At 39.6% G+C, this 19,070-nt stretch overlaps 1 protein-coding gene across 1 annotated transcript; it reads right to left on the bottom strand.

Annotated features, from left to right (window-relative positions):
• Positions 1-11,402: 11,402 nt before the first annotated feature.
• On the bottom strand, positions 11,403-15,601 carry LOC145095701 (uncharacterized). The gene is made up of 3 exons (XM_079033537.1): positions 14,981-15,601; positions 14,717-14,893; positions 11,403-11,609 (listed from the first exon to the last, which is right to left on the bottom strand). Exons 1-3 carry the CDS (start codon positions 15,599-15,601, stop codon positions 11,403-11,405), a joined length of 1,005 nt encoding a protein of 334 aa, XP_078889663.1.
• Positions 15,602-19,070: the final 3,469 nt, after the last annotated feature.

Here is a 19,070-nt window from a genome sequence, read left to right as displayed (position 1 = left end):
GTAGCACATGTAAAGAAAGGAAGAAAGAGATGAGTAAAGAATGAAGGAACTGATCACATCTATTTCTACTAAGGAGTTGAGGTTGATTTGACTATTAACGACTAGTTACCTGCCTGTTGGATTTTAAAATTACCTAGTCGTTGAGGGTTAATTATGAAAATTACTTTTCTCTATCCTTTTATCTCTCTAATTTAAGTTATTCCTTTAATGTTTTAGAAACTAACTCTTACATTTTCAGGAATAAATTGGGGGCAATTGTTTGGTCCAGGATCCTCAAAGCCTCTAGGATACTCAACCCTCATCTAATATTCACGATCCACAACCATCTCAGGATCCCGACTATTACCTCTATCATTATTTACTAACATTTATAACGGTTATATTTTTTTCTTAATTGACACATGTGCATAAATAGTCAAGAAAAGACTTAGTTTCAACAGAGTTTTGTCTCAACTATGCTAAAGACCCGGAATACCATGTCAATAAAATCATTAAGACAGGTGATCATTATCACCTCCCAAGGTTTTGTGCAGGAGATCCTAGCAAGGATCAAGGGCTTTCCTTATAAACCATTGTGTCACTCTATTTTATCATTTTCTATTGCATAATTCGAACATCACAGCCTCTCATTCAATTTGGTTGATTAGTATTTGGATAATTTTTGACTAAAACACATATTATATTCATCATCCTTGTAATATAAGATTAAAATCAATAAAAAACAACAAGACATGTGATCATTATCACCTCCCAAGGTTTTATGTCAGAGATTCTACAAAGGATCAAGGGTTTTGCTAGTAATTCACTTGACCCACTTTGATCATTACTCTACATTTCGTATATTCTAACACAATAGTCTCATATAATTTGGTTAAATTACATTCAATAAATTTTTCGATCAAAAACAATATATATATATATATATATATATATATATATATATATATATATATATATATAAGAGGCAGAGTGGGTTAGGGATTGGTATACTCGGCCCCAAAAAAAGGGGTATGTAAAGTAGGGTTCGTGAAACCTCCCAAAAAAAGACCCAAAACTTTCATTTTTAATTTAAGAAAATAGTAATCCAAACATTTTCATACAACCCAAAAGGACCCCATTTTGTCACAACATCATATCATATCAGAGTAAATCTCAAAATGCGGAAAAAGGTGTGTGTTCTCTTTAATCATCACGGGTTCTTCCCTTTCGATCCTGAAGTACCTAAAACATAAACTGAAAACCGTATGCCCAAAGCTTAGTGTTCTCCCCTAAATACCACATACCATACATAAATAAACACATATTGGGCCCCCATACCACATCGGACCTCACCTGGCATCGAGTCTTACTCAACCTCGGGCCCTGCCCAACATTGAGCCCCAATCGGATTACAAATCTGTCATTCATTAGGCCCCGCCTGACATCGGGCCCCAGCCGGTACCCATAATAACATATAAACATATAATCATGCTAACACATGTAATAGCAACAAACAAATAGCATATAATATAGTCATCGGGCCTCATCCAGCATTGAGCCTCGCTCAACATACATACCACCACATAACACTTGAAAGAGTCATGCAGACATCTAGCATCCTATCATAATAATAATCGGCTGACATTGGTGCCTTCAACCCATTAAATACAGTGAGGAAACTCACCTCTGACTGCTAAATCTCACAAATGAATCTCTAGTTGTGGTTCGCTAAAATCTTCGTGCTATCAACATACAATAACATCCAACTAGTAATTGGATCCTGACTCACATTAAGAGTCCAACTAGGATAAAAGACCCTTTTTACCCTTCACCTAACTTGACCCAAAGCTAAGGCCTAAACCAACTATCCAAAAGGCCTAAATTCCAAAATGATCATCCAAAGCCCAAATATGGCCTAATTTTCCAAATTGGGCCCAAAACACATCATGGGCAAAAATCCAAAGAAGCCCAATATGCTAGAAAATAAGCCCGAAACAAAATACCAAGGCCCAACATGTTCCAAAATATACGGTCCAAACTCCAACAATAGGTTCTCATGTCGTGACCAGACCATGGTCACATCATGAGGACCAACTCGACCTAGTCCCGCTTAGCGAGTCAACTAAACCCAAGAAGAAGGTTCCACTCCATGTAACGTCGCGACCTAACCCTGACTCACGTCGTGACCTAAACCGGACAAAATAGACAGGATGGCCAACATTCTCATGATGCCATGGCCCTAAACCTCACGTCGTGAGATCTTAATAGAGCAACTTAAAACATTAAGCTCTTAATCCTTACAGCCATAACTTGGGACATTCCACAGGATCTTCCTTTACCCAAAGGATGATAAAAAAAAGTCATGGATTTTCAATCATGCATGTCCAATGCATGACTCAAACTCTTACTAGACCAAAACTGGAGAAAATGAGATCTAGAGTAAAACTTGGAGTCCCAAACTACACCAAAACTCAGCTCCAAAGACTACACTGAAGAGAATGAATCAACGATCCATAAAGTTGCCAACTTTATGGATCCCATGCAAGCAATACCATCCAAACATGCAAAAAGGAGCTTATAACTTAGACCTATAATGAAAAAGGTAGAAAGGTCCAAGCTTTAAGACTTACAATGGTCCAAAAGATCCAAGAGATTGCATGGTAGGAGCCAAAACGCCAAGTGGTTGCTCAACTAGGGTCTGCTTCCACTTCAAGTAGCCAAAAAACACCAATGAATGCTTGAAAGATCTCAAAAATGCCTAAGAACTCCATGAGGGTTAAGATTAGGTCCTTCCAGAGGCTTAGAGGGTGAGAGAGGTTGAGGATGGATAACCTTAGCCTCTCATTCACTTAAATACCCACAAATTAGGGTATTGGGTCATTAAGACATACTCACATCGTGAGACCTTATGCCTCACATTGTGAGTTTCCAGAAACGTTGGTCAACAGGTCAATGGTCACTCACGAAGTGATCTCCAAGATCTCACGTCGTGAGGACCCTTACAATGTAAAATAAAAGAATGAATTTAGTACCTTAGGGTTCCAGATGTTACAATTCTCCCTCACTTGAATCACACTTCGTTATCAAATTCTGCTGCTCCAAATAACTATGGATATTGCTCTTTCATCTCATCTTCTAGCTCCCAAGTCTACTCCGAACCCTTGCGGTGCTGCCATTGCACCTTCACCAACTCCATAACCTTGTTCGCCAAGGTTTTCGTCTTCCGATCAAGAATCACCACCTGTATCTCAATATAATTCAGGCGGTCATCCACTTGAATAGCCTCCAACGGTATCACTACGGAATCATCCACTAAGCGATTCCGCAGCTGAGAGACATGGAACGTGCTACGTATCTGAATGAGCTCATGTGCAATATCTAAGCGATATGCAACCCATCCTACTCGACCCAAAACCCTAAAAAGACAAATATTTGCCCCTCTTCCTGAATCAGATAACACTTTTCCAAGGTGACAGTTTCAGGAGTACTATACCCCCCCCCCTCCCACCTTAAACTTTAACACTAATCGACATAACTTTTCTGTCGATTCTGAGCTGTCTAGAGTATACTTCGATCCTACTGAATCAAATCCCCATAACCCACTAACAGACCTCGCCCCAAAAAATCGGGGTCTTGCATTTCCTCCTGTAGAGCATCTCGAAAGGAGGTCGATCAATGTTGGCGTGATAACGGTTGTTATACTAAAATTCCGCTAATGGAAGATACATATCCCAACTCCCACCAAATTCCAAAACACATGCCTGCATCATATCCTCTAAGGTCTGAATAGTCCCCTCGCTCTGACCATCGGTCTACAGATGAAATGTTTTCATGAAATGGAGACAAGTGCCCACCTCATCATGGAAACTCTTCCAAAACCTGGAAGTAAACCAGAGATCTGTATCAGAAACCACCGAAACTGGCACCCCATGAGGTGCCACAAGCTCTCTGATAGAAATCTCAGCCAATTTCTCTACAGAAGTACTCTCTTGAATCAAAATGAAATGTGCGCTCTTGGTCAACTGATCCACGATGACCCAAATCGAATCCACTCCGCACGTAGTCTGGGATTACTTCGTGATGAAATCCATGGTAATATCCTCCCATTTCCATACAGGAATCTCCAACGGGTGCATCTTTCCATGAGGTCGCTGGTGTTCGGCCTTAACTTTCTTACAAGTCAGGCACCGCTCCACATACCAAGCCACATCTCGCTTCATGCAAGGACACCAATAATCAGGACGAAGATCCCTATATATCTTCATCGCCCCTGGATGAACGGAGAAGCCAAACTTGTGTGCCTCCAACATCAGAACCTGACGCACACCACCCCATTATGGAACCGAAACACGCCGATGAAGAGTCAACAACCCAGGACTATCATAATCGAAGGAAGCCACCTGACCCATAATAGGGTCACTCTTCCGGTGCTCTTCCTTCATAGCCTCGACCTGAGCCTCACGAATCCGCTGCAAAAGCAGGGTAATCATGGTCATCCTCAAACACAAACCCCTGATCGGAGCCGCAACCGCCTTGCGACTGAGAGCATGAACAACCAAATTGGCCTTCCCCGGGTGATAAAGGATCTCACAATTAACATCCAACCATCGGTGATGCCTCATATTCAGATTTAGCTTATCCATCAAGTACCTCAGGCTCTTGTGATCCGTATAAATAGTACAAAGGAACTCATAGAGGTAATGTCGCCAAATCTTGAGGGCGAAAACCACGACCCCTAGCTCCAAATCATGTGTCAGATAATTCTCCTCATGAGGCTTCAGCTGCCTCAAAGTGTAGGCGATCATGCGACCCCTCTGCATCAATACTCCTCCCAAACCAATGATCGATTCATCACAGTAAACCACAAAGTCCTCAACACCCTCCGGCAGGGTCAAAACCAGTGCCTCGCATAACCACTATCTAAAGATCTCAAAAGTTGTTTGCTGCTCAGGCCCCTAGCGAAATGTAACCGACTTCTTTGTCAACCGAGTCAAAGGAATAGCTATCTTGGAGAAATCATGGATAAACCAACGATAATAACCTGCTATACCAAGGAAAGTCTAAATCTCAGATGGAGACCTCGAAACCTCCCACCGCATCACAGCCTCGACCATGGCCGGATCGACCAGAATACCATTTTGGTTGAGAAGGTGCCGTAAAAATTTTTCCTCACGTAGCCAAAACTCACACTTGGAAAACTTTGTGAAAAGTCTCTCCTTCCTCAACGTCTCTAACACTTCCCTTAAATGCTCCTTTTGCTGCTCATGGGTCTTAGAATAGACCAAGATATCATCAATAAATACAATCACAGACTGATCCAGCATTGGCCTGCATACGCGATTCATGAGATCCATTAACTCTGCTGGGGTATTGGTGATCCCAAAAGGCATCACCACGAACTCTTAATGACCATAACGACTCCAGAAGGTTTTCTTTTTCACATCCTTATACCTAACCCTCATCTGATGATAACCCGATTGTAAATCAATCTTGGAGAACCAATATGCACCCTGAAGCTAGTCAAATAGATCATCAATCCTTGGGAGTGGATAATGGTTCCTCACCGTTACCTTATCCAGCTCTCGATAGTCAATGAACATACGATGGGACCCATCGTTCTTATTCACAAACAAGATCAGCACTCCCCAAGGCGAACTGCTCAGCCAAATGAATCCCTTGTCTAACAAATCCTACAGCTGTGTAGACAACACCTACATCTCGGGAGGAGCCAACCGATATGGTGCTTTGGCTATCGGAGCCGCACCAGGAACCAAATAAATCCTAAACTCAACCTGCCTCTCTGGAGGCACCCTAGGAAAATTTTCTGGAAACACATTAGGATAATCCCGTACAATCGACACATCATCCACGGTCGCCTTACCCTTATCCCGGGTATCTATAACATAAGCAAAAAATACTGAACAACCCTAATGAATATAGCATCTGGCCGTCGCTGCTGGACACAACATTGCCCTACTCTGAACTCTATATCCCTGAACCACTAACTCTCCCCCACTTGTGGTTCGAATCCGAACTAATTGCTGCTCATAATCGATCACCGCCCTATTAGAGCTCACCAATCCATACCTATAATAACATTTTTCCCATGCAAAGGAATGCGAACCAAATCAGTTGAATACTCCTCAATGAACAATTGAAGAGTGCAACCTCGATGAACCCTCGCAACTTGAAAACATCTATCATCAACGATCTTGGCATATAATGGTCAATCCAGCTCCCTCGGAGCTCTAGCAAACCTGTTGCTAAGCACAAGCGATACAAAGGATCAGGTAGCCCCCTAATCAGACAATACCAAGCAAAAATACCGTTCACAAGGAACGATCCTAAAATAAAACACATAAATATAAGTATCAAATCAATATAAATAAAGAGATAAGGATAAGATACATACCTGTCACCACATCTGGTGCCATGCAAGCCTCCTGAAACGTCAACTGGAAAGCCCTGCTCCTTACTGCAGGTGCATCCGCCTTGCCCTGGCAGCTGTCGACGATCCAAAGTCGCAGGAACGGGTACTGACACTGGCCCTGCTGCAGCCAAACTCATACATTGGTCCTTCTTGTGGCCCCTCTGATTGCAATGAAAGCAAATCAGATCAGATCTTGTATGGTGGTGGTAGCAGCACAATCCTTGCTATAATTACCCATTCGGCCACACTTCAAGCAACCCAAACCATCCACCCTGCACCGTCCCTCACGCATCTTATCGTACATCCCATAATGGCTCTGGCCTTGCTGGCCTCTTAATCTCGAATCCTGAACGTTGGGCCTCTTACCCGATCCCCCCGAAACCTGAGCCTGATCCGACTTTCTCTTCCTGTCCATCTCAATATATATCAAGCTCCCTCACTTGGGCTCTAGCTATCCTATCATCCAGTGTCTTGCAAATGGATCAGATCACAAACTGACAAATATTGCTCCTTAACATCTCGTGATACCTCACCTTCTTCATCTCCTCGTCTGCCACATACTACGGAACCAAAATTGCCCTCTCCCAAAATTGTTATTGGTTGTGGAGGGCTTTACTCAAACCCTTGTATCTTGCAAGGCACGGTTGGTTGCAAAGGGCTTTACTCAAACCCCATGGGTTGACTATGATGAGACATTCTCACCATTGGGCAATATCAAGTCTATTACGGTTATGTTAGCAATCGTTATGTTTCATGATTTTGAAATTTTGCAGATGGATGTCAAAACCGCTTTGCTTAATGGGAAGCTGGATGAAGATGTTTACATGTGTCATCCAGAAGGTTTTATGGACGCTAAATACCCTAATAGAGTGTGCAAGCTTGAGAAATCCATTTATGGATTGAAGCAAGCATCTCATAGATGGAATCTTTGCTTTGATGAGAAAGTCAAAGAGTTTAGTTTCTCTAGGAGTAAGGATGAGTCCTGTTGTATGGCAAAGCTGGTGGGAGTATAGTTAGCCTTCTAGTTTTTTATGTCGATGATATAATTCTCATAGGAAACGACGTCTCAACCTTGTAGGAGGTTAAGTACTGGCTTCGGAAGTGTTTCACTATGAAGGATATATGGGAACCTACTTATATCCTAAGGATAAGGATTTTGAGAAATAGGAGTAAAAGACTAATTGGACTTAGTCAAAGTACTTACTTGGACAAGGTGTTAAAACATTTTAGCATGGAGAATTCAAAGAAAGGGGAGTTACCGATCCAGAGCAATACCAAGTTGAGTAAGTCTCAAAGTCCGAGTACCGATGCCGAGATAGCGGAAATGAGTCGAGTGGCATATGTTACTGCCGTTGGCTCGATCGTGTACGCAATGACATATACTCGCCCTGATGTGGCTTTTGTATTAAGTATGGTAAGTCGATACCAAGGGAACCCGGGTAGAGCTCACTGGATAGCATTTAAAAACATTCTTAAGTATCTATGAAGGACTAAGGGCTAGGTCCTTTTACTTGGTGGAAGTGAAGACTTGAGAGCGACAGGGTATAGTGACACCAACTTTCTGACCGACAGAGCTAACTTCCGATCTCAGTCGGGCTGGGTGTTTACCCTAAATGGAGGAGCAATGACTTGGAAAAGTTCCAAGCAGCAGACCGTGGCGGAATTAATGTGTGAATCAGAGTACATTGCTACAAGCGAAGCGTCAAAGGGGGCTATATGGTTGAAGAAATTCATTGGAGACCTTGGAGTTGTACCATCCATAAAGGAGCCTAAGGAGATTTTATGTGATAACGAAGGAGCGGTTGCCTTAACCAAGGAACCGAGGGATCATGGAAGATCCCAACATATCGACAGAAAATATCATTTCATCGGACATTGGGTAAAAGAAGGACTCCTCGTGGTCAAGAGGGTATCGTGAGAAGAGAATCCAGTGGATCCCCTCACAAAGGGTATGAGTAGGATTAAGCATGTTCAGCATGCAAGGAATATTGGCCTGATGGACAATAATAGTTTTAGTGATTAGATAGATAGTTAGAAACTTGTAACAATATAAATGTAATTGACATTTGATGATTAATTAATGGAAGATTTATTTATGAGTAAAGTATACTATCTTTTGTCAATTGTTTATCTTGTGTTTCACTTTGCATGTGTTACTTCCCGAATAATTGGATTGTTCAAATTATCCACGGTCGTTCATACTTTTGAAGTAAGTTATGAAGTAAGGTTTTCATGAATTGGTTTGTAGATTGTTGACATAGTAAAAGTTTGCTACAACGTTCATGAGTACTCCTGAAATAGTATTTGAGTATTGCATTAAACTCACGATCATTTGAATCACTTCATGGAATCTATCATAAGTGATTGTGAGACGATAATATCGTATAATCTTTAAACCGAGATATATGAGTTGTTGTTTGTGAGTTGGTTGTGCATTGATAATGCGTAAAACGCATCAGTGACTTGATTTTATAGAACGCATTGTTGTGTACGATTAATGAGTAAATAGTATAAGCATATAAGTCACAGTTTATACGTTCCCTTTATCCCAATGGGTAAAAGCAATACCTTGGTCCTCTCGATGATTTTGTGTTCATTTATGTGGCGAGCCCGGTAAGGACTGAGTTGATGTGTTCAACTATTTTCCTTATCATACAAATCAGAAATCCGGAAACAAACTGGTGGACATTGAGAATGATTTTGATCCATGTCTTTTCCCACAAGATATCTTGTAGAACGGAGGATTATATGATCCCTTATCTAAGGACACACAACTAACTAGGTCAGAGTTCGACAACGGCTTTTAAGAGCTACGATTGCTAATCAGATTCTGAAGTCATACTTCTAGTTATGGTTACTAGACATATCCAAGTGGGAGACTGTTATATTAGGTGTCTAAGCCCATAACTATAATTGGTATGTACTTGATTTGATGGTAGCATGGTCTTTTTGGGTTGCCTTCACACTAGCAACTAGACAGGATGACTATTGGAGAGAGGCTGATTTTATTTTGAATGATAAATTCGGGCATAAATATGATTTATTAATATATTATAAGAATAATATATTAATCAGAAATCATATTATCAAGTAGTATTTAATCAGAAATTAATTTAGCATTAATTTTGGGATTAAAGGAATTGATTAAAAGTGCAAGGGTAGTTTTGTAATTATTTGATAGTTGAGCTTTTGGACCATTAGATCACCCTTATTTGGGAGGGCCGAAACTCCTAGGTGGTTCTAGGTATTTTCGTCCAAGCCTTAAGATAAGGGAGTCCATGGACTTGCTTAGGCCCTAAGCTAAGGAATTAGGGTTTCCACCTTAAAACCCTAGCTGGCCTCAAGTATAAATAGACCCCTTGGCTCTTGATTTCGTCCCACCCCTTGTGAAACCATAGGAGAGCCGATTTTTGGAGCAATTCACTGTCTCTCCTCTCTCTTATATTCATCCTCTTGCCCTAGTGTGTTTGTGAGCCATTAGAGGTACTACAATTGTGGTACTTGTTCTCAAAAGAAAGGATCTTCAAGTTTGAGTTTTTATTACTATATGGCAAGAAACGTATGTGATCTAATATTTCATATGTGATTTTCGAAATTATTAGATGCATATTAGGGTTTTCTATTTGTGTTCTTTTGTTGTATGTCTAATAGTGAAATCATATATCCAAATTAGAGTTGCATGCACACGTATGATTGTTTGTATAAAACCCATTAGTGGTATCAGTGCCTTTAGTTTTTGTTTTCAACTATATTTGATACAATAGTTTGAACTTGACAAATTAGGGATCTTGGCAATTAAACCCTAGGGCTTGTGTTAGAACAAAGTTCTATCAGGATCGATTGATTCTAAGTGCGCAAACAAGAAAGTATGTAAAGTGAACAAGAATATGGCTTGAAGACGCAAAACTCAATCGTAATTAATAAGATGTGTAAAACATAATGCACACGTGCATTCATATATATAGTCTAACCCTAAGAGATGATCACGGATGGACAGGCCCAATCCGGATATATACAAAAAGCCCTAAGACGCAACACAATAAGCCCCAACAATCTCCCCTTTTGCGTGTTTGGGACCGAGACTTCAACTTTGTTTAGGAACCGAGGGCTTCTTCACCGTCTTGAACACTCTCGGTATGATAGCTAAAAGATGGTACCGAAAGGTGATATACCACTGAAGCATATCAGTAAAATTTTTCTTATCAGCATCCGAGTTCTGCTTGCACTGATGTATCAGACTGATGATGTGCTTCAAGCAGTCAGTAGAAAACAGATGTTTATCTACCAAAGTGAACGAGAACTTATGAGCATCACCCTTCGTAAACATCACAGTTAAATGAGTTGAGTCAATTTGCCCAATCTTCATCTTGTTCACATCACCAGGCTTTTGAGTAGGCTTAACCGTCGGCTTCTTGTTCATTACTCTTGCTATCTCCTGATCCATTGTTGCAACTTCATGGATATAGGATCCCAACATTCTTTTTAAATGTTCTATAATCGGTTCATACTCCTTGGAATTATTGAGCAGAATGTTGACTAGAAAAATCCAATCGTGTGGATTGAGATTGGGAAGGTCAGCCAGTGATATGAACGAAATAGAGTTTGTAGTCCCTCGTTTAACCTTGAAATGGACGTTCACAAACTTGCCAGCTGGAGTCGGCTTCAATACATTGACAGTTACAATCTTTTGTGCACTCCATGTCAGATATTGAGGTTGACCATATTTTAAGTACCATTCGATAAGCTCTCGGTCAACCTTTGGACTTGGAAAGGGAACCTCAACAGTTGTGTCAAAACAGTGAAAAGTAAATGCCTTCCTTGTAATCGGCATATCAAACTGTGAGTCCTTGGAATTGTCGCAGTCAAACGAAGCAATCGGTTCTAACCAGTAGATACTCGGTGATTCAATTGCTTGACTGATCAACACATCCCGAGTCCATTCAGGAAATAGAGCCTTCTTACATTGTATGATATCTTCGGTTTCTTTATTTCGTCACTCTGTTTCCTCAGCCTCCTTTGTGATCTTCAAATTTTCATCTAACTCTTTATCCCTTTTCTTTCTTTTCAGGGCATCAGCAATAGTCTCATCTATATCATCACTATCGTTGTCATGTAAAATCTGTTTCAGCTTTTCTGTTGGGCCAGAACCTGAAGCTACATTATCCTTCTGTTCTTTTGTGATAACTTCTTTTTGAGATCCCTATCCCCCTTGTTTTGGAGTAATAAAAGGCTCCGAAACACCTTTCATTTCATGAAGAATAGCAAGGGCGGGAAGCAGTTTGCTTGTGAGATGATTGTGGATGGTGAGAGTTAGAATCGGATCATGAGCACCAAGTATGTTGGTCAACATGTCCTTAATATCATTGACACAACTACGAAATATAGATCTTTCTATATCGTTGGTAGGAGAGAGAAAATTGTGACGATTGTGACGTTATCTCTAAAAAGTAGCCTGAAAAAGCACGATTTGACAGGTTGGATGTTCCTAGGTAGGCATCAACACGTGTGCGTATAGCGACCGTTCAAATTCACGCGCCTAAAAGATTTCAACAATCTACATTTGAATTAGAATGTACCATCGGAACTTGAATTGCCCTTGATTCACTAGATGACAAAGATACTCAAGCATCTCATCAATAGAATGAGGAAAATTAAAAAAATTTCGTGCATTAGAGTGAAAAAAGATAAAGTAATAAAGCAAATGTGTATGGGTTGTGAGTGATGTCTGACAATTAGATGAAAAACAGAGGATTCCGGACAAGAATCACTTCCTTCGAAGTCAAGAGAGACTCAAAGTGCTTGTGTGGATTCCTGAGAATACGATCAAGTGTTTGTTAATAAACATTGAAAGGCTTCTTTTCACTACATAGGCTTATGGTGGCTTATCTTCAACCGAACATCAATAATTAGAATAAGACCGAGTTTCGGAGGAAGTACTTGTGAGACCGATGTGGTCTGTTGAACAAGTAGGCAGGTGTTTGTTTGTGATGACAAAAGAGTGTATTAAAAAAAAAAAAAAAAAAAAAAAAAACTGGATCTTTATCGGAAGAATAGTCTTGGTAATAGACAAATTCATAAAAGACCTCGCAAATAAAAGAGATTTCATTCGGTACCAAGTAAGTTCTTGAATATAGAAATTCACCGTTAATTAATTGTGGGTGTTGAATTTTGGGTTTCACTCAGCACATGATATACGTATCTAAGATCATAAACACAGATGTTGTGCAACCATAAACCTCAGTGGTAAGAACTGAGAGTCTCAAGGGTTACTATTGTGAACCGATAGTAGATGGAGAATGATTTGAGGATGGTGAAAGAAATGAAGGTACCTTCTGCTATATAGGATGACAAAGCAGTGAAACTCTTAACTCATATGAGAAGAGTAAGGTAGCTCTAGACTGAGTAAATAGGAATTGCCTGTTTGGGAAGAAACGATAGGATCGATCGAATCATTAAGGCCTTGCTCTAGGTCGTAGAGGCTTGAGTCAAAATACAGCAGCATGCTTCTAGGGACCCTTAACTAGTTCATAAAATACACATCATACCTGTACCAACTCCATTTTATATTCTACGTGTATCCTTGGGATTGAAATGAGGCAAGAACAAATAAATATACCACACACACAAAAAAAAACAAATTTTTTGAATTTTTAAAGTTTTCTGAAAAAGAATAAAAACAGAAAAAGAAAAAGGTTTAAATAAGCATTAAACAATCTAAAGACAAGAAAAGAAACAGGATCACAATACAACCGAAACCTTATCTTAGTGGAATGAATCGAAATAGACCGACTGATCGGTGCATTTCGGTTCCCAAAAAAAAATTGAGGAGCCGAAATAGACTGAGCGATCGGTGCATTTCGGTTCCAAAAAAAAAATTTGAGGAGCCAAAATAGACCGAGCGGTCGCTCCATTTCGCTTGTCTAAGTTTTAGTGATAAGATTGAGGATTTGGTACCGAGTCTGCTTCCATCATACCCAAGCCTTGTAAGATTTTGTTAAAGAGTGCTTCAGGTAATGCCTTAGTGAATATATCGGCCAATTGATCACTAGATCGAACAAAGTGTACTTCTACGTTCCCATCTTCAACATGATCTTTAATGAAGTGGAATCTAAGTGCAATATGCTTAGTCTTTGAATGTTGCATCGGATTGTGACAAATACTTATCGCACTTTCTGAGTCATAATAAAGAGGTATCTTCTTCATGCTTAGCCCATAGTCTCTCAGTTGATTTGAATGCAGATTACTTGAGAAGTGTAAGAGGCTGCATCAATATACTCAGCTGCGGCTGTGGATAATGACACACAAGTTTGTTTCTTGGACTGCTAGCTTACAAGTTTTCCATCAAGAAATTGGTATCCACCTGTAGTGCTCTTTCTGTCCACTCCACATCCTCCTAGATCAGCATCAGAATAAGATTGAATGAATAATCCAGATCTTGCAGGGTACCAGAGACCGAGTGAAGGGGTTCGCTTTAGGTAATGGAATATGTTCTTTACAACAACCATGTGAGGTTCTCTTGGATTAGCTTGAAACCTGGCACAATAACACACATAAAACATAATGTCTGGTCTACTAGCCGTTAAATACATAAGTGAACCTATCATTTGACGACATTTTGTTATGTCAACAGCAGGTTTTCCCAGAGATGGCGTTAGTTTAGTTCCAAATGCCATTGGAACCTTTACTTTTGAGTCGCTCGTCATTCCGAATTTTGTCAACAAGGTCTTAGTATAAGCCTCCTGGTTGATGACTATACCTTCTGTTCCCTGTCTAATGTTTAAACCAAGAAATAAATCAATTGGACCCATTGCACTCATTTCAAATTTAGTCTCCATCAACTTTCTAAATTTAGTTGTTAAGCTAGCATTCGTAGAGTCAAAGATGATATCATCAACATAAATTTGAACAATCATTAGATGTTCGCCTTCTTTCTTTCGAAAGAAGGTAGGGTCAACCGAACCTTGCTTAAATTTTGACATTTTCAGAAAAACGAGTTAAGGTTTCATACCAGGCTCTCGGTGCTTGCTTTAATCCATACACTGCTTTATCTAGCACATAGCAATGATCAGGGAATTTCTCATTTACAAACCCATTTGGTTGTTCAACATAGATTGTTTCTTCTAATTCTCCATTCAAGAAGGCACATTTGACATCCATGTGGAAAACTTCGAAGTTTTTATGAGCTGCATATGCCAAGAAGATCCTTACTCATTCCAACCTAGCTACCAGAGCGAAGGTTTCTTCATAATCTATCCCTTCTTCTTGACAATATCCTTTTACCACCAACCGAGCCTTGTTGCGAATGACATTCCCTTCTTTATCCAACTTATTTCTGAAAACCCACTTCAATCCAACAACAGACGCATCCTTTGGTGTAGGAATCAACCTCCAAACTCGGTTTCGTTCAAATTCATGAAGCTCATCTTGCATTTCCTGGACCCAATCTGAATGATCAAGTGCAACATTTACAGTTTTTGGTTCGATCTTTGAAACAAATGAATTAAACATACATAATTCAACTTTTGAGAATAATGCAGTTTGTTTCGCCTTTATTTGAGACCGTGTGAGAACATTTTCAGATGTTTCACCAATTATTTGTTCTTTGGGATGGTCTCTGGTCCATTTCACTAATGGAGGATAATTTGGGTCATATATTGGATCCAATTCAGCATTCACTTCTACTTCAGCTTCAGATAGGTCACCTTCGCCTTCATCAGTTGTGTTGTCGGCCTCTTTCTCCCCCTCGACGGATGAAGTATAACCTGTGTCTGCACTTAAGGTTGCAATCCTTGTGGGAGTAGAGTTCTCTTCCTCGTTTGTACTACCAATAGGTGAATTTTGAGCCGAACTTTCCTCTTTTCCAAAGCCTTTATGAGATGGAGACGAAACTGAATCCTCCCCCTCGAAAGATGCTTTGTTTGTTTCTATGGTTGTTGAACTTTCCCCGTGTAATGGTGGATTGCTCTTAGTAGTTGGAGGTTCATTTTCCATCTCTTTAGCAGCTTCATCTATGATTTTATGAAGATTTTCAACTTTGTTATCTATGGCTTTCGCTTCTGAGGTTGCTGCCTTTTCTAGTTCATCAAACAGGCGCATGTATTCTTCAAACAAGTTGGCTATAGGAACCGAGACTTGTCCTGATTCTGGAAAAATGTCTCCCAAATCACTTTCTTTTCTTTGGACTTTCTTCATATAGTTGTCGTCAAAGGTGACATAATAAGTTTCTTCAATTCGTTTTGAGCGTTTATTCAATACTCTGTATGCTTTCGACGTTAGGGAGTAACCCAGAAAGATTCCTTCATCGGCTTTGATATCAAACTTATTTCGGTTCTCTTTCGAGTTGAAAATGAAACACATTGAACCAAAATGTGGAAGAACTTGACATTCGGCTTTCTGTTGTTCAGAATATCATATGGAGTAATTGAGAATCTCTTGTTCAATAGGGACCAATTTTGAGTATAGCACGCAGTTGCAACAGCATCAGCCCAGAAGTATAATGGAAGTGAAGAAAAACTTAGGATGGTTCTGGCTGCTTCACACAAAGAACGGTTTCGTCTTTCAACAATACCATTCTGTTGTGGTGTATAAGGTGCCGAAAAGTTATGAGTTATTCCCTTATCAGCCAAAAACTATCAAAATCATTATTCTTGAATACCAGACCATTGTCGCTTCTGATATTCCTTACTGTTTTCCTCAACTGTACTTTTATTTGCTTAATGAATGTTTTCAGCTCGGGAGTTACATTTGATTTCTGTTTAAGAAAGAAAACCCAAGTGAAGCGCGAAAATTCATCTACATTTACAAGAATATATGTACTTCCACCAAAGCTTTCAATAGCCGAAGGTCCACATAATTCGATGTCCAAGAGTTCAAGAGCTTCAGCTATCTTTGTGTTAATTCGTGTTGGGTGGCTCTTTCTGCTTTGTTTCCCCATTTCACATGCTGCAAACAGATGGTCCTTGTCAAATTTGAGAAGAGGAAGTCCACGAACATGATCACCAACCACCAACTTATTAATGTCTTTAAAGTTCAGGTGCGATAGTCGTCTATGCCACAACCAACTATCATCTGTATTTGCCTTTGTTAGCAAGCATATTGCCGGTTTTCCTCGTATGGGATTGAGATTTAACGAATACATCTCTCCCTTACGTTCAGATTTCAACAGAACCTTCTTGGTTTGTTTCTCGATTATCTCTGATCCCTCATCATCGAATGATACTTTTAAACCTGTGCCCACAACTAATTGTGACACACTAATGAGGTTGTGTTGCAAACCTTCTATGTAATCCACTTTTCGAATTGTGAAGTCACCATTTGTTATCATGCCATATCCCTTGATTGTTCCAAAGGAGTTATTCCCATATTTCACACAGCCACCATTTTTCAGCGAACGAAATTCTGTTAGTTCTTCCTTCCTTCCTGTCATGTGACGTGAGCAAGAATTGTCTATGTACCATTCTTCGTCGAACTGCTCGTCACTCATTACCTGCAAATTGAAGCAGATTTAGGAACCCAAAGTTGTTTGTGTCCTTGTGAGTTTTTCACAGAAGAATGAATTGCAGTAGAAATATCAACCAAGTATGTTCTTTTTATCAATGTGGTTTGATCTTTTCTTTTAATTGTATATACCTTAGTTTTTGTTTTATCTTGTTTAAATTTGAATTCGTTGGTTAGTTTTTGATGGCCTTTAAATCCTGGGATTAGTTGATGATTGCTTATTATTATTCCTGGTATCAGCTGTTAGCTTTTCTTTTCCTTTGAAAGTTGCTTTGCTTTGAGGTTTTTTGTAGCCGAAACTAGATTGAGGACCGAAACTAGATTGAGGACCGAAAGTGGATTTCGGTTCTTAGACTTGGAATAGTAAGAACTTGGGCTGAATTCGTCTTTTACTTTTTCTTTTCCTTTGTCCTTTGAGATCATCTTTGGAGGAACATAGTTGAAATTTTGTGAATTCCAGTAACTCTTTCGCTCATTCAAGTTCTTAGCATATCTTTGATTTCTTAAGCGTTTTTGCTCAGCCAGTTCCTTCTATGATTTGTGCATATTGAAGCTTGCCTTTTGCTTCTCTCTTTGGGTTTAGGTTATTTTTATTGGAGCTTTCAGTTCTTCTCTCTGTTCTATAGGAATGTCCTTGGTTCCACTCGTACTTGGTTTGTAAGAGCCCGAGGTTTTATTTAAGGGTTCAGCTACGTATCTTCCTTTAACTCTCCAGGAGGTCTACTCAGAGAAGCCTACAGTTTCGTCTGCATTATCTATGGGAGCGGAACAGAAGAAATCTTCGCATCCTTCTGCATTATCTTTTTCTACCAAGACTCTTAGTTCTGCGGTTTTTCTAGGAGTAACTCCTTCAGTTGCATATACTTGATTTGCCACGGTTTGAACCTTTTGATAAATCACAACTTTTTCTTTGAGCTTCTTTTCCTTATCCTTTTCTAGACGAGCAAATTCAACCGAATCTTCTGAGATTAATGGTTTCTCATTCATAGTTTCTCTCTTCGTAAATTTAGAGCAATCAACTATATCTTCTACAGATATCTCACTCATCTCATCAAATTCAGATGCGTTATCTAAGTCTATTTTACTTTCAGAAGTTAGTTTGGCATTGGATTGATCAAATGAGTGAATAGTATCCGATTTGATTTTCAATTTATCATTTTCATCTAAAATGTTTTTTTAACATACATTTGTGTTCTTTTGAATCTATGAAGGTTTCTATTTTGTCCAGAACAATTTTGTATGACATGGACGTCGCTTCTGATGATACTATTGATTCGCATTCTGTTATTACTTCATCTTCCTTGAATTCAAGAAATGGCAAGATCATCTTATGAATTTTCTTTCCTATCTCACAGCTTAAATACAATTGAGCTATATTAGTGTATAAACGCTTAACAATTAAACAAAAAACATTTCTCTGTTTCCAAATTTTCAAATTGTCTTTTTGTAAATAAAAACTTCTGTACCTAGCTTTAACTAATTCTGCCTCCTTCAACTTGATCCACATCCTTCTCTCCTCACTCTTTGAAGACACCCTGCTGAGTTGGTCAGTTAGGTTAGAATTCTCTAAGCGAGTTTGCATGAGACTACCACTTAAGTAAGAGAATTTAAATTTTAATTCATTTAATTCTTCTTCATAATTAGTTAATGGAATTTTAAGTGATTCGAGGATGGATTGTACCTTTTTGATCAACCAATTGCAGTCATTGATCTACTCACTAACGGACTTTGTCACAAAGCATTTGTCTTCATTTAGGTTCGGTTCTTCATCTGCACTTTCGGTTGATGATCCAGCGGTGACCATTAAGCACTTCCTGGCCGAACCTGCTTCCATTGCTACATAAGCCCTTCCATGAGTGGGCTTTCTTACTTCCTCATCCTCAGAGTCGGTTGACCATACTTCCACGCCACCAAACTCATCTTCATCAGCTTTTTCCTACATAATTAAAGCATTCATCATACCTTTTTGACCATTAGTTGTCTTCTTGTTCTTGATCTCTTCCAGCTTGCACATGTAATATGCCTCATCATCTTCCCCGTCTCTCTTCTCAGCCAATTTTCTTAACATACAATCCTTGGCAAAGTGGTTCTTGCCATGGCAGTAGTTGCAGTCGTATCCTGAGTCTCCTGCAAGTTTGCTCTCACTCTTGTCTTCAGTCTTTTG

Source organism: Lactuca serriola, chromosome 3, assembly GCF_051521515.1.
Source record: "Lactuca serriola cultivar US96UC23 chromosome 3, Lser_US96UC23_V15, whole genome shotgun sequence".
NCBI classification, from domain to species: domain Eukaryota; kingdom Viridiplantae; phylum Streptophyta; class Magnoliopsida; order Asterales; family Asteraceae; genus Lactuca; species Lactuca serriola.
This window is presented reverse-complemented; position numbering and strand designations above follow the sequence as displayed.

Excerpts from the sequence above, each read along its gene's own strand:
- LOC145095701 (XM_079033537.1), bottom strand. The coding sequence starts at position 15,601 with ATGAAGAAAGTCCAAAGAAAAGAAAGTGATTTGGGAGACATTTTTCCA. Across the intron at positions 14,894-14,980 it reads TTGGTGAAACATCTGAAAAT|ATCGAACCAAAAACTGTAAA; the intron begins GTTCTCACACGG and ends TTTGTTTCAAAG. Across the intron at positions 11,610-14,716 it reads AGTTGGATAAAGAAGGGAAT|GGATCTCAAAAAGAAGTTAT; the intron begins GTCATTCGCAAC and ends CAAGGGGGATAG.